At 35.8% G+C, this 14,713-nt stretch overlaps 1 protein-coding gene across 1 annotated transcript; it reads right to left on the bottom strand.

The window, feature by feature from the left end:
- Positions 1–2,709: 2,709 nt before the first annotated feature.
- Positions 2,710–13,722, bottom strand: LOC102579561 (coatomer subunit alpha-1-like). The gene is made up of 4 exons (XM_015313082.1): positions 13,262–13,722; positions 10,191–10,685; positions 2,932–5,889; positions 2,710–2,895 (listed from the first exon to the last, which is right to left on the bottom strand). Exons 1-3 carry the CDS (start codon positions 13,467–13,469, stop codon positions 2,933–2,935), a joined length of 3,660 nt encoding a protein of 1,219 aa, XP_015168568.1. The 5' UTR covers positions 13,470–13,722; the 3' UTR covers positions 2,710–2,895; position 2,932.
- Between the last annotated feature and the right edge of the window lie 991 nt (positions 13,723–14,713).

Raw genomic sequence — 14,713 nt, forward strand, 5'->3', positions numbered from 1 at the left:
CTTATAAAAAAACAGACCCCCCCCCCCCCCCAAACCCACAATCAATATCCCACTATCTTATTTTAATATTTATATAATACAATTAAATTTTAAATAATCATGAAATAAGTAAATAGAAAATTTATTATAATTCAAAATCTCATAATAATTTCCATTTTAAAAGGAAGTTAGAACAGGTCCGAGTCAAATAGCAATGATTCAAAACACTTAAGTTACACACATTCTTAAATGTTTTGATTCTATATTTTTGAAACTATATTTCCACAAAATATGCCTATGAGATAAAATCACATTTTTAAATTTATTTGTTTATATCTACTTATACTTTAAATTATTATTAATTCTTTTCAATTTTGTATGTAAAAAAATTACTACCAAATAATAAACAAAAAATTGATACTATATCAAAAAGACAGAACTCACACAATAAACTATTAAAAATTTGAAACAGGTAGAAATATAAAATTTGGGATCTTTGAAAAAAAATCTGAAAAAAAATATATAAATAACTATAATCTAAATAAATGGAAATTTCCCCAATAATAAAGGAACTGATTTTTAATAGTTCATAATATTGATAACCTGCAATTATTTTGAAATAGTTTACAAAAAAAACTCAAATCAATTTATTTGAAACAAAAAAGAAAAAAATATCCTTAATCGTGTTTTGATTATTTTTTTTCATATTTATTAATTATCTTTTTTAAAAAAAGAAAAAAGAAAGAGATGACTGAGAAATGACTTAATTATCATTTGTATATTAGTATTAAATTAATATTTTGATGTAGAAATATGCTGCTACAATAATTTTTTTCTATGAGGAAAAACTCGTGAGGATGAATGAAAATCTTTGAGAGAAAAGAGAAATAATAATTGGGACAATAATAATTTACATACAGAGGAGTTAACAGTGGCGGAGCCAGAAAATTTGTTAAGGGTGTTCAAATTCAAAGAGTAATTATTATTTTTTGTAGCTAATGGGTGTACAAAATATATTTTTTTTATTACTAATGAGTGGATGCACCTAAACTTGAAATTAAATTACATATCATTTAACTAAATCATATGAACATTTATAATTATAAAACTATTATTAATGGTATAAATCAGAACTAAGCGGGAAAAGTCAACAAAAACAGTTTTAACTACTACTCTCTCATTCGTCTTTACTTGTTTGTTTGACTTGACACTCTTAAGAAACAATAAATAGAAAGATAATTTTACTATATTATTCAATTTAATTATTAGTTATTTAAATATGGAGAAGTGAATAGTATTTAATAATAAGAATAGAATAAACACAATATAATAAATTATCTCTTAATTTTTTAAATCAAACAAATAAAATTGAATAACTATCTTTATTAACTAGACAAGTAAAGATAGACAGAAAAGCAATTTAATTATATAGGAAATATTAAATTTGGAATGTGTATCATTTTTAATAATGATTTCGTTGTAAAAAAAAAGTATTTAATGATGTTGAATAAAGAACTAGTTATAAACTTATAACATGCTATTTCTATTTATTTCCCATCTTTTTTCTTTAAACTTAAAAAAGGTTGTTATAAGAATCGAACCGCAGACGTTGGACACTGAACTGAACACACTTACCGCTGGACCATCAGCCTCCACTGTGCTTTAGTGTGTGCATTTATTTATATAACAAAATAACACAAAATATACTGCCTATACATACAATCTAATTTTCCGATGAAGGATGGTCAGCTGACCACCCTTCACGGGCAATAGCTCCGCTCCTAGGAGTTAAAGCTTATTTGATTGGGATTATAACTTTTCGATTATAAGTCAAAAATAAGTTAGAAATTTTAACTTATAATTTTTTATTTATTATTATCTTTTAGATTAAACAATAAGTATTTAGAAGCACTTTTTTATTATACTATTACAAAATTGATTAAAAACTGTGTTTACTTGTAAAAACTTAAAATAAATCAATTTACTTATGGTCTAAGAAATTAAAAAAATCCTTAAAAAATTGTAGCTGATTCTCAAGTTATCTTAAATGCATAAATAAATATCGCTATCAAAATTAATGTAAAAACTAAATAATACTAAAATTATTATTATTAAATTTAGACAATGAACTAAGATTATTTATTGATGTATTTTCAGAAGGGGTCTGTTATAACATGTCAAGGTACTAAATGCTGACATTCTCTAATATAAACTTTAAAATCTCATTTATAATAGGTTGAGCTTTAAAATTGTCAATAAATCAATGTATACAATTATATTATCAACTGATCGCACAATGGGCGGGTACGTATACTAGTACTAAATTATACCATACATAATACATGAACTATTTCTCCTAATACTACCTACCAAACAGCCCCCCCTAACGATATTATTAGGGTAAAAACACCCAAAGGTAAGCTTGTACAAAAAGGGATTAACCTCTTAAAAGTGTTGTCAAAAGAGGTCAGTTCCATTTCTGTTGTCCTAGAACACTATGATTGGTGCTTCAAAAAGGTTGAACAACAAATTGTTCAGTCTGTCAACAAACTTTCAAATTCATTAATATACTTTTCAAGCCAAATTAAGAGTCACAAAAAGTAACCCAGATCTTCAACGCTAAGGACACCTGGAGGCTGGAGTACTAATATAACGACCTAGACAGCAATCAGCATTCAGGTCTTGAGGGGTTTGGACTTTATATTATACCTAGCATACCTGGTCACCACCTTGGAAAAATTGGTTGAACTCAAAATCTTACATGTTTTATTACAAAAAAAAAATTAGATAACCAAGGCAAAAGGTCGGTCTGTAAAAACTGATTACAAAATTATAGAAACAAAAATATAAACCGCAGATACAATCCCATAAAAAGCATGTTCATAATTACCCATGCCTAGAACTAGAATCATCTGAATGACATGGCCGAATACAACTGCATGAGAAGCTGAAATCACTTGATTTGTGATGCCGAGCAAAGCAAACCAGAGGCATCGGCTCCAACAACTGCAAGATCACAAACAGTACAAAGCTCCCCTTGCTGAGACAGTACAAAATGAGTACCACAGTAAGGACAAGTGACATCCTTCTGACCCCGGTATATCGGGACATATGTTGCCCCACAGACTGTGAAAGGATTTCTGAAATCATAATTCAACTGTGTAACATCTCGCATATTTTTCTCAGCTGCCTGCAGAACCTGGCGGGCTGTTCTGGCTTGGCTTTCATTGGTGGGATTGGTCTCCAACAGTCTCCTAGCAAAGTTGGCTGCTGAGCTAAGATTTCCGGCCTTGTAGCAGATAGACATAGCATTCTGTAATGCAAGTCTCAAGTGAGGAAGCTGCAGATTACAGTGAGTGAAATAGGCTGCCAGTTCCTGCTGGCGAATAGGATTATCTTTCAATTCCTTCCTCTTAAGCTCCATCTGCAAACCCAAAACATACTCTTTCACTATGACAATCAATTCCTTGACTTCATCCACTTCTCGTCTCGACTCAACCACAATCAGAGGAATGGTGTGAAGGATGCTCAGGAATAGTCTAAGTGCATCAGAAAATTTTCCACCAGTAGTCGCCTTATAAGAAGCTTTAAGTTTTTCCTCCAACTGAGCAAAACTGAATATAAGAGCAGGTGGACCTCGAACATTAGGACTAGCTGACTCACTCCAACCTCTCTCAATTGCCACGGAGATGACCGGCGCTGAGGAGAAGGCAAGCAGATGAGTGTGGCTTCCCTCATGAAGATCAATAAACAATGACTTTAAAGGAGAGAAGTTCCTAATCCCTAGTTGTCTGCTCAACAACCGCATAGCAGTATCAAAATTTCCAGCAGCTGCATGTTCAGCAGCTAGAGATGATTTTTGGACCCAAATCTGGCTGACAGGCATGCCAGGTGTTGGAGTGACAAACACAGAAGAGCGAGCATTGGAAGTAGTCTTAGGTGTGTCTGTATCAGGAGGCAGATCCAGATCCTCAAGATCCCATCCACCCTCCTCATCATCATTTCCTTCTTGTCCTTCCTCGTCACCAAGCACCATACTGATGTCCCCATTCTGTAGATTTTCCACCTCACCGATGTCCAATGACTCACCCCAGTCTGCATCCGCAGCCTCTTCATATTCCTCTTGTCCTCCCCTGCCTGCAATATCCAGACCACCTTCAAATATCCCTTTCGTTACCATCAGCAAAGGCCAGTCTCCACCACCCAAGATGGGAGTTGGGGGAAGCAACATTGAAGCTTTCTTCCCCTTTGGTATTGATGGAACATTATCCCCCAGTTCCTCTGCAAGACGCTCAGCAGTATCATTGAGCCCGTGGACTGTAGCTGTGATGTATGCAAGGGGCAGATGACCAGCATTTTCCAAAATTTTAACACGCTCACGGACATCACCGAGGTACAAGGCATCATGGAACTGACCCATTACTTCATTTTTGACCTCAGCAATTTTCATCATTTTAGATAACTTCTCCACGTTTCCAGTTATTAGATATAGGAAAGAGAGCCTCTCAAAATTCTTTGTCTTTTGGTAGGCATATTCAACAATACCTGCATTGCCCTGCCGAAGGGCTTCCACGCCAAGCCTATACCAATGATCTTTTTCATCAATCTTCTTAGCAGATTCAAGAGCTATCTCAATATTCCCACTTTCAAGTGCTAAGTTGAAACGAGTGCGCTCATCCTTCACAAAATGAAGAGCAACTTCTGGAAAACCCTTCTGCTGCAAATATGAAATCATGGCCTGACCACAGAGCTCTGAGTTTCTTATCATACTCATAACTTGGTCATATCTCTTTCTAAGCAGACACAACTTGAAAACATATTCAGTTGAATCAATATTAATAGGACGGTTTTTTCCATCTCTATCCAAGCAAAAGATAGTGTTCCCATATATTTTTGTAATATAGACAGGAACATCTAGGGTTTTGACGATTCCACAATCCCCGTTGGGAAGACAGTACTTAATGTGGGTAAGTGTGGTATATATGAATACCCCATTGTCATCCCAGGCACCACTTTTGACACGAATTGTCTCATGAAGTGTGCAACGGTGCACAAGCATCTTATCAGCTATAACTATGGAGTGCTTGCTAATCAAAGCGACACTTTCCATATCAGGTGACCAAACAACATACCTGATGAAAGAAGTCTGAAGATCTCCAAGAATAATTCTCTGCTGGAGATCAAAAATGACAACTCTATCCTCTGCCCTACATAGTAAGTTTCCAGTGCCAGCATAAAATATTGCATCAGTTGCCATAGGAAGAAGGCTTTTCTTGACAATTTCATTCTTGAGATTTTTTACCAGGACTTGATTAGTGCTCTTCTCAAGTACCGCAAACCTGTTTCGGGCAACAAACACAGCTGATCCTCCGGTTCCTCTTTTTGCATCTTGAACAGTATCACCCCTACCATAACTATCTTTGGGTACAATGTAAAGTTCATAGGAACCACCATCTGTGTCTGAACATATCAAGACAGCATTTTCTGTTGGACTGTATGAAAGAGTTCGTGGACCTTGATTCACATTGTTTGAACCGGGCCTTCTAATTGGTATCAACTGTGTGTCCTTCTGGGTTGAATACTCATATACACGGAGAAACCGATCCTTTACATAAAATAAAGAATCACTGCTCACAGAAAAAGCAGGCCGTTCTCTCTCTAACTTGAATACTATCATCCCACTGTCATGACCAGCTGCTAGAAGATTCATCTCAGGATGAGAAGCAAGGATCCAAAATCTATCATGCTCCCTGCGGAAAGTCTGAAGACCAGTCCTTTTTGTTGCATCCCACACTCGAATGCTCTTATCCTCTGAATTTGAAACAATAATATCTTGCCTTGGATGGAATAACACACATGAAACATTGTTCATGTGTCCTCTCAATGTGTCCACCTCCCAAGCTTTTGTATCTAGGAACAACAAGGCACACTAGCAATCAGAAAACACTTGAAAGGTAAGATTTATTCAACAAAATAAGCAGTCTTTTACCCAGCAAGATTCCACCCAATAATTTTGTTGCCTAGAATAACAACAATAAGATGTCCATATTCTTTCTCAGAAAAAAGGAAGACAGATTATGGATTCAATGGGTGCTTCGCTACTACAATAGAGATGGATTAGTATGGGACATACCACACAAACAAGGTTCCTGGATGATTCCAAAAATCATCAAGGCAAAGAGGTATCTGGAGGACTTTGGAATCAGTGAAAGAGACTTAATATAATTGGATAGGTTTTCCATCAGGAAACTGCATACAAGCTTCAAACGTAATATTCCTAAAAGTACATATTCCATCCAGATTAATGGGCACAGTACAACACCTTTCAAAGCTAAAAGAGGAGTCAGACAAGGAGATCCTTTGTCTCCTTACCTGTTTGTACTAGCTATGGACTATTTGACAAGAGTTTTGAAGACTTTGCAGTCTAATCCTAATTTCCACTATCATCCTAGATGCAAGAAGCAGAGGATAGTACAGTTGAGTTTTGCTGATGACCTATTGATGTTTTGCAGGGGAGATTTGAAATCAGTTAAATGCCTAAGTCAATGCTTTATGATGTTCTCCAAAGCTTCAGGCCTGGTAGCAAATGTAGGAAAGAGTAGTGTATATTTTGGAGTAAAGCAGCAGCACCAAGAGGAGATTCTACAGGAATTGCAATTTGTCAAAGGGGACTTGCCTTTTAGATATGTTGGAGTACCTTTGACTACAAAAAGATTATCCATAGTACAATCCAAGCCTTTGCTGGACAAGATGCTAGGTAGGATAACAAGCTGGACAACTAAGTTCTTATCTTATGCAGGTAGAGCCCAACTTATAAAAAGTGTTCTGTATGCAATTCAAATGTTCTGGACACAAGTGTTTGCTCTGCCTAAAAAGATTAATCAAACAGCGGAGAACATGTGCAGAAGATTTCTGTGGACTGGCAATATTGAGACAACTAAAAAAGCATTGATTGCATGGGACAAGTTGTGCTGGCCTAAAGCAAGTGGTGGACTCAATTTCATTGACATATACACATGGAACAAAGTTGATATTGGAAAGCTGCTGTGGAGTGTGGAGTGTGGAATATACAAGCTAAACAAGCTTCTTGGGTGGTACAGAGGATTGTCAAAGCTGCAAAACATTTCCAGGAGGCTGGGATCACAGAAGCATGTATAAGAAACATGGCAGAGAGTCCTCTCTGAACAAAGTGTATATGCAGATGAGGGGTACAATGGAAAAGATAGTATGGAGATCATTAGTATGGAAAAACATTGGGGCTCCTAAATGGATATTCATATTATATCTTGCAGTTAAAGGCAGACTTGCAACAAAGGACAGATTGGTTAAATGGGGTATCATTCAGTCTCAAACATGCCCTCTTTGTCAGCAGGCTAATGAAGAACTTGATCACATCTTTTTCCAATGTACATATGCAGCAGAGGTATGGAACAACATACTTAACTGGCAAGGGATCCGAAGGAAGAGCATGAACTGGACCGCTGAAATACAGTGGGTAATCAAATTCATGAAAGGAAAGAGTAGTACAACTCTTGTGTATAGAATGGCAATGGCTAGCACAGTATACAGACTATGGATGGAACGCAATAGTAGGATTTTCCAACAGAAACAACAGCCAGCAAGATCAATAATTAGACATGTCATCCAGGAGATCCATGAGAGAGGAAGTAGGCATCCTAAAGTGGCAGCTAGATTATATGATTTGAACAATTACCCTTAGAATACAGCTAGAGTGGTTTAACTTGTATGATTAGCAAGGTTGGAGCGTATGTCCACACCTGCTTTTTTTTTCTGCTTTGTAACAATTACTTGGTAAATAATATATTTACTTACCAAAAGAAAAAAAATATTCCTAAAAGTACTAGGGAGGAAACCTATCTGTAATAACCAAGGAGCTTCTAAAGGCTACTCATCTTAAATATTGCAGCTCATGGCAACATAAATACAAGGGACAAACTGGCTTCATGGGGTGTTATCACAGATCAAACTTGTCCCTTGTGCAATAGAGAAAATGAGACCAACAATCACCTATTCTTTGAATGTGATTTTTCAGCTGAGGTTTGGGGGGAAGATCTTACAGTAGCAAGGGGTAGCCAGACAAATTTTCAACTGGAAGGTACAAATGGTTTGCGCACAGGAGCATATGAAAACCAAAAATGCAACAGCTGTAGTCTATAGAGTGGCAATGGCAGGGAGTGTCCATTCAATCTGGAAGGAAAGGAATCAAGAATATTTCAGAGGAAGCCTTCAAGCTCTCAAAGTATAATTAGACAAGTTATCCAGGAAGTAGTCTGTAGATGCCAAGGAAGCCAAAGTTAGCAGGAACATCAAGAGAATTGAATTATTACCCTTGGATAGAAAATTTTGATAGATAGTACACATAATTGTTGTTGAAGATGGATAGAGTAGCTACTGAAGCTGGTGCATGTGACAAGCTTTAGTGTATATTGTGTTTTAGCAGATTGTAAATATTTCCTTTGGTAAAATAAAAAGTTTCAGCGAGCAATCCAAAGCAAGGTTTAGACCAACCCACCCCCAAAACAGGGAAAAGAAATGAAGATGAAACTTTTTTGCTGTAATCTCAACAGATCTCCACAGTATAGAGAAATGTAGTTACAACATTTATAAACTATCCTTATCCCTAGGGATATGACCATGTCAGATTTCCAAGATAACAAACAACTCTATTGATTAAGTAGATCCTACTGGACAAGATTTCTTATTATAAACTGAAAGAAAGACATAAGATACTCCCCTATTTCTAAGGGCCAAGTCAACAACACAAAAGCTTATCTTACGGCTAGACTGATCTATAACTGAAAATATATGAATAGCATGAAATTTGAAAGGTATCTTTTCATCAAATCTACTTCATTTGGTGTTCTAGGTTCAACAGGATATGCAAACTGACCGTGTGACAAAGCAAGTAAAGATGTTCATATGCCTTCTAGTGTTAGCAAGAAAATAGATGTCCTGAGAAGGAACTCTTTATGGCAGGGGAATGAAGATAAGAAGAAGTATCACCTAGTCAAGTGGGAGGACCTGTCAGTGAACAAGAAAGTAGGAGGTCTAAGTATCAGGAATATGAAAAGGCATAATCAAAGCCTGATGATGAAATGGTTGTGGAAATTTGCTACTGAAGAAGGAATGTTGCGGAAGGAAGCCATTCTTGCAAAGTATGGTATGGAAGATAATTGGAACATTAAGAATGTCTCAACACCCTATGGGTGTTCATTCTGGAGAGCTATTAGGAATCTCTGGTCAATGATGCAGATCAGAACCAAGGTGAGGATAGGAAATGGGCAGAATACCACCTTTTGGCATGACAAGTGGGCAGGGCTTTTAACAATGAAGCAACAACATCTGGAGCTATACACTTCAAGTCAGCAACAACAAGCCACAGTTGCCATGATGTGGACTGGACAACGATGGAATCTATCTCTAAGGAGATATCTGAATGATTGGGAGATCAAAAGAAAAACAGAATTCTATAACACAGTAGCAGGAGTCGAAAATCTGACTGAAGAGTAAACAGACTAGAATGGAACAAAAATAGCAAGGGAATTTTATCTGCCAAATCTGCATACAGGGAGCTAAATGTAGAAGTGGTGAAGGAAAGAGATTGGCCTTGGAAGATGATATAGAAACAAAAAGTTCCCTACAAAGTTCACTGTCTCATCTGGCTTTTGGCCAAAGAAGCAGTGCTAACTCATGAAAATCTGAAAAAAAGGGGTCACCAAATAGCCTCTGGGTGTATTTTACGTGGGAAAAAGCTGAGACAATCAACCATCTGTTTTTGCATTGCAAATGTACAGGCCAGCTTTGGAGGATGTTCGTCCGTTTGAAGGGGATTAGGTGGGTGAGACCTGGAAGTATTGCAGATGTTCTAAGAAGCTGGAATATGGATGGTAATGTGAGCAAGAAGGAAGAAAGATGGAAGATTATCCCAACATGTATTTGGCGGTCAATTTGGATTGAGAGGAACGAGAGGTGCTTTGAGGGGACTCAGAACAGCATTCAGAATCTTAAAATGAATTGTTTATTCCTTTTTTATGTTTTAGATTTTTTGTAAGTCACAGAATTGATTTACAAATTGTAAGTTGTAATACTTTTGAAGGGGAACTATACTTTGGTTGTAGTATACCTCACGATATATAGAAGTAAAGTTGCCATTCTCAAAAAAAAGTACATCAGGTATTTAAGGAGCATACCATTCATCCGCCAAATTTTCACTTGGCGATCATCTGCACCAGAAACTATAAGGGGGAGTGTAGGATGAAATGATGCCCAGTTAACCCCTCTATCATGACCCTCCAAGACATACTTCACCACAGCATCCACTCCACCAAAGAAGTCAGTATTCATCTGACTCAACCGCAAGAGATCATCAGCAGGAGAAACGGTTTTCTTTCTTAGGGCACCAATATCCCAGACACGAACAGTCTGATCCAAAGAAGCAGAGACAATCAAGTCCTCTTTGGGATGAAATGAGGCACACATTACATAATGATTGTGGCCAGTCAAGACAGAAATACAAGTACGAGACTGCCAGTTCCATATCCGAATAGTCTGGTCATCACTTGCACTAACAATCCATGGATATTCGTGGTGAAATTGAACAGTTCGAATATAATCAAGATGTCCAAGCAGGGTAAACAAGCACCGATGCAGCTTATAGTTCCAAACCTTAATTTTGTAATCATCTCCTGTAGTAACAAGAATTTACATATACAAAGAAGCAGTCCATAGTCAGATTTGCATTATGCATACGGCCACATATACTCTAAGATAAGTTACTAGTAAACCAAGACAACAAAGCATTTAGTATATGGACTATAAAAAAGGTGCCTTGACATCTTCGAAATTAAGAAGCATAAAGGAACTACTCAGTAAATTTTCCAGGATCATGCAAAGTAAACAATATATGTTCCCAAAAGTATGTCAATTGGAAACCATAATTGAGGCTTCCGATAATGTGCCATATAAGCCTTTTCTCAAAGACAATGGAATATTAGTAATATACCCTGACTCATTAATAAGCTCAACAATGAACAAAAATAAATAAGAAGAAACACTATTAGAGGGTGTTTGGATTGGCTTAAAAGTTGGTCAAACCTACTTTTAAGTCAGTTTTTGACTCCTAAAATAAGTCAAAAATGACTTAAAATAAGTTGAGAAGTGTTTGGCAAGGTCAAGAATGACTTAAAATAAATTTAAATGACTTAAAATAAGTCAAAAACCAAAAGTAGATCTCCCCTACTTTTTATTTTTTTGACTTAAAAGTCATTTCAGTTTGACTTTTTATTTTTGACTTAAAAGCCTTTTTTTTTAAGCCAATCCAAACAGGCCCTAAATTATCTACAATTCACAACACAATCAGCACATCTCTGATAAACTATTGCAAATAGAATGAAAACAGGAAAAAAAGCATAGTTGTTCTTCAAAAACTACAGGCATATAGAGAAATAAAGGGAAATCACAGCTAACAAAGTGCATCAATTACCGAGAGCCAAAAAGTTAAAAGGGGAAAAGGAGATCCTAGTCCCTAAATTATTGGTTATGCTTTCAGTATTGGTTCCTGTAGCTCAACTACCACATTTAACTTTCAATTAAGCCAAATGTGCAACTGTGTACCACTTGCACATATTAACTGGAACTATCATTCAGAAGATAAAATAGCAGAAGTAACTTCATATATTCATGGATCACACATATACTCATCCACATACATCAGCAGATCTATATTCCATCAGGCTGTGTTGCAAATAGCATTTTAGCCCCTGAAAATTTTGTTTGCCGGTTCTGGTCCATCCATTATCAACATATCAGATTAAACCTTCAATTAAACCAACTCTTCCATTTCAGAAGATAAAAACATATGTATTTCCTCAATTCACATATCAAATATACTCATCCACATACATTGGTAGATCCACACTCCATCATACATTCACACTGTGATGCAAACAGCAATTCCCGGAATTATGTTTAATTCTGGTTTTAGTCCTGGTAGTATTTAACTTAGCATATTTACCCTTCAATTGAATCAATTGATTGATTACGGTCCAATCACACATACAAACTGGAACTATCATTCAGAATATCTTTTACTTTTTATAAGGGATTCAGGAAACTTTTGACAAAGCAGAAAGATAAACTAATAAAAGCACCCTTCTCAATTAACAAATCACATACTCTTCCTTATGAACCAGTAGATTCACAATCCAATCTCAATTCTCATCCACATACGCTAGCATATACAAACTCAATCATATTTTAATGCAAATAGCATTTTAGTCTTGAATTATTGTTTATTCGGGCTTGAGTCGAGGGCCTATAGGAAACAACCTCTCTACCTTACACAAGGTAGGGGTAAGTCTATACGCCCTACCAGTGGCGAAGGAAGGAATTTCATGAAGGGTGTCCAGAAATTGCACAACAAAAGGTCTTTTAAAAAAGGGAAAAAATTGTTGCTAGTGAGATTCCAACATGTACCCATTAAAAAGGTCTAAAACCACTGAGCTACAACAATCTATTATACCAAGGGTGTCCAAAATATGTTATTTAATCACTTTTGTGTATCATTTTACGTATATATACGGTATTTTTCCCGACGCAGGGTGTCCAATTGGACACCCTTAGTTGCATGTCCCTACGGCCCTGCGCGCTACCCTCCCCAGACCCCACTTGTGAGATCACACTGGATATGTTGTTGTTGTTGTCATTCATGTATTATTCAACTTAGCACATTTCACCTTCAAAAAAACCAAATGTGCCATTACGGATCACAAATATAAGTTTGAGCTATCCTTTAGAAGAAAAACTAGCGAAAGCACTTGTTATCTTTCTAAAATCATGGATCACACACATGCTGGTCCACATACATAAGTAGATCCACACTCCATCGCACTAATGCAAATAGCCTTTTAGTTGTTGCATTAAGTTTTTGTTCCAGTTTTCACCATGCATTTGCTCAAGTTAGCTCATTTAACCTCATAAACTAGTTTTCCCATTCAGAAGCACGGATCACATACAATTACCAACATACATCAATAGATCCAGATTCCATGACATTGTGATGCAAACAACATTTTACTGGCTGAATTATCATTTTACTCTGGTTTAGCCCCTACTTAACCTTAAGTATACCTGAAATTAAAACAAATGTGCAGCTAGAGTTGAATCACATTTAACTAAAACCAAAAGCAATTTGTAAATTCATGGAATGACCAGATCCACACTGTTATCATATACGAAATTAAAAAAGAGGAGAAGAAGGAACCTCCAGAAACAAATAGAGGCTGAGATTTGTGAAAATGGACACCGCGAACAGGGCCATCGTGCTCATCAAATCGATCAATGAGAGTTCCCATACGGTAATCCCATAGCTGAATAACCCCACTATGAAGACTGGCTAAGATCCATGGCCTTTGGGTGTGAAAACTCAAACCTTTCACTCTATTACTCTTGGTTTCAAACTTGGTCAGCATCTTAACAATTCCGTATCTATGCACACACAACAGAGAGAGAGAGAGAGTAGAGTGTAAAGACTTGGAATTTGATTGAAATCCGAAACCCTAAATGATTGTGAGATGGAATTGGAATCAGATCTGAGATGAAATGTGCATTTTTCCTTGAAGATCTTAGTGGGCGAAAGAGCTGCCGCTGGTGGATCTACTTGTTCATATGTAGTAATTGGAGAGGTGACAAATTGAACCCGAGTTTTAATATTAAGACCCGTTTTTTAGAAAAAAGGAAGACTCTTTTATTTGCTAATAATATTACTAGTTGTAACTTGTAACTTGTAAATATGTCCCCAATATAATGTCCTTGTTTCGTATGGTCATAAAAATTTCAAGTATTTTTAGAAACAAATTTTTTTGACATAGTGTTTTTTGAGCTGTGAAAAATCAATGTAAATGAGTAAATAAATTTTCCAAAAAAATCAATGCCTTCGTTTCATTTTAACTGTCGTTTTAATTCAAAGAAATTATCCCAAAATAATTATCATCACTTTATTAATTCTTCTTAATATACATGAAAGAATTAAAAAGGATAGTTATAATGGGCCGAAAAGAGCAACTAATAAACATATATGCATAATTATCATTAAATTAGAAAAAAAAACTTTCGAGTTTTGCAGTAATTACTTTTCAAAATTTTGAAAGGACACATTCTAAACAACCCAAAATCATTATGTATTAAACTTGTTTGCTCTACATGTCATGACTTGCCATATTTTATTTTAAAAACTTGTCTTTTTGTTTTTAAATTTTCCACTCTAGGTGGACATACATTTTATTTAGAAATACAGATAAAAAAAAGAGGAGATAGTCTCTCTGCACATATCTTGTATAGTCAGACATCATACAAACATATTGGTAGGATTTCATTTAAAGGACATAAAAAATTCAGAGTGTATCGAAAGATCAAATCTTCTTCAATATAAAAGATAATCCCTCCACGTGACATCCAACACACACTAATAAGAGTGAATCTGAGGAGCTTCCCGTTTCAAGAAATTGATAGAAGAGTCCTAAGAGGTTATTTTTGTAACTTCACATGAAAGAAGTTGCTAAGGGTATGTTGTTAAACCATCAACACTGAAAAGTAGCTCTATCTATAATTGTGAAGAAAGCATATTAATGGGTCTTCGAAAATCAAAAAGAGGTAATTAAACCTAAAATATTATTAAGAAATCTAAAAAAAAATGGTTGAAGCTCAAAATCTATTA

Source organism: Solanum tuberosum, unplaced genomic scaffold, assembly GCF_000226075.1.
Source record: "Solanum tuberosum cultivar DM 1-3 516 R44 unplaced genomic scaffold, SolTub_3.0 scf00224, whole genome shotgun sequence".
Lineage (NCBI taxonomy): Eukaryota > Viridiplantae > Streptophyta > Magnoliopsida > Solanales > Solanaceae > Solanum > Solanum tuberosum.

What these genes read in the sequence shown, in the direction of transcription:
- LOC102579561 (XM_015313082.1), bottom strand. Translation starts at nt 13,469, where the DNA reads ATGCTGACCAAGTTTGAAACCAAGAGTAATAGAGTGAAAGGTTTGAGT. An exon ending in GCCTCTATTTGTTTCTGGAG is followed by an intron (nt 10,686 to 13,261) that starts GTTCCTTCTTCT and finishes TTGTTACTACAG; the next exon opens with GAGATGATTACAAAATTAAG. An exon ending in GAAAATTTGGCGGATGAATG is followed by an intron (nt 5,890 to 10,190) that starts GTATGCTCCTTA and finishes TGTTGTTCCTAG; the next exon opens with ATACAAAAGCTTGGGAGGTG.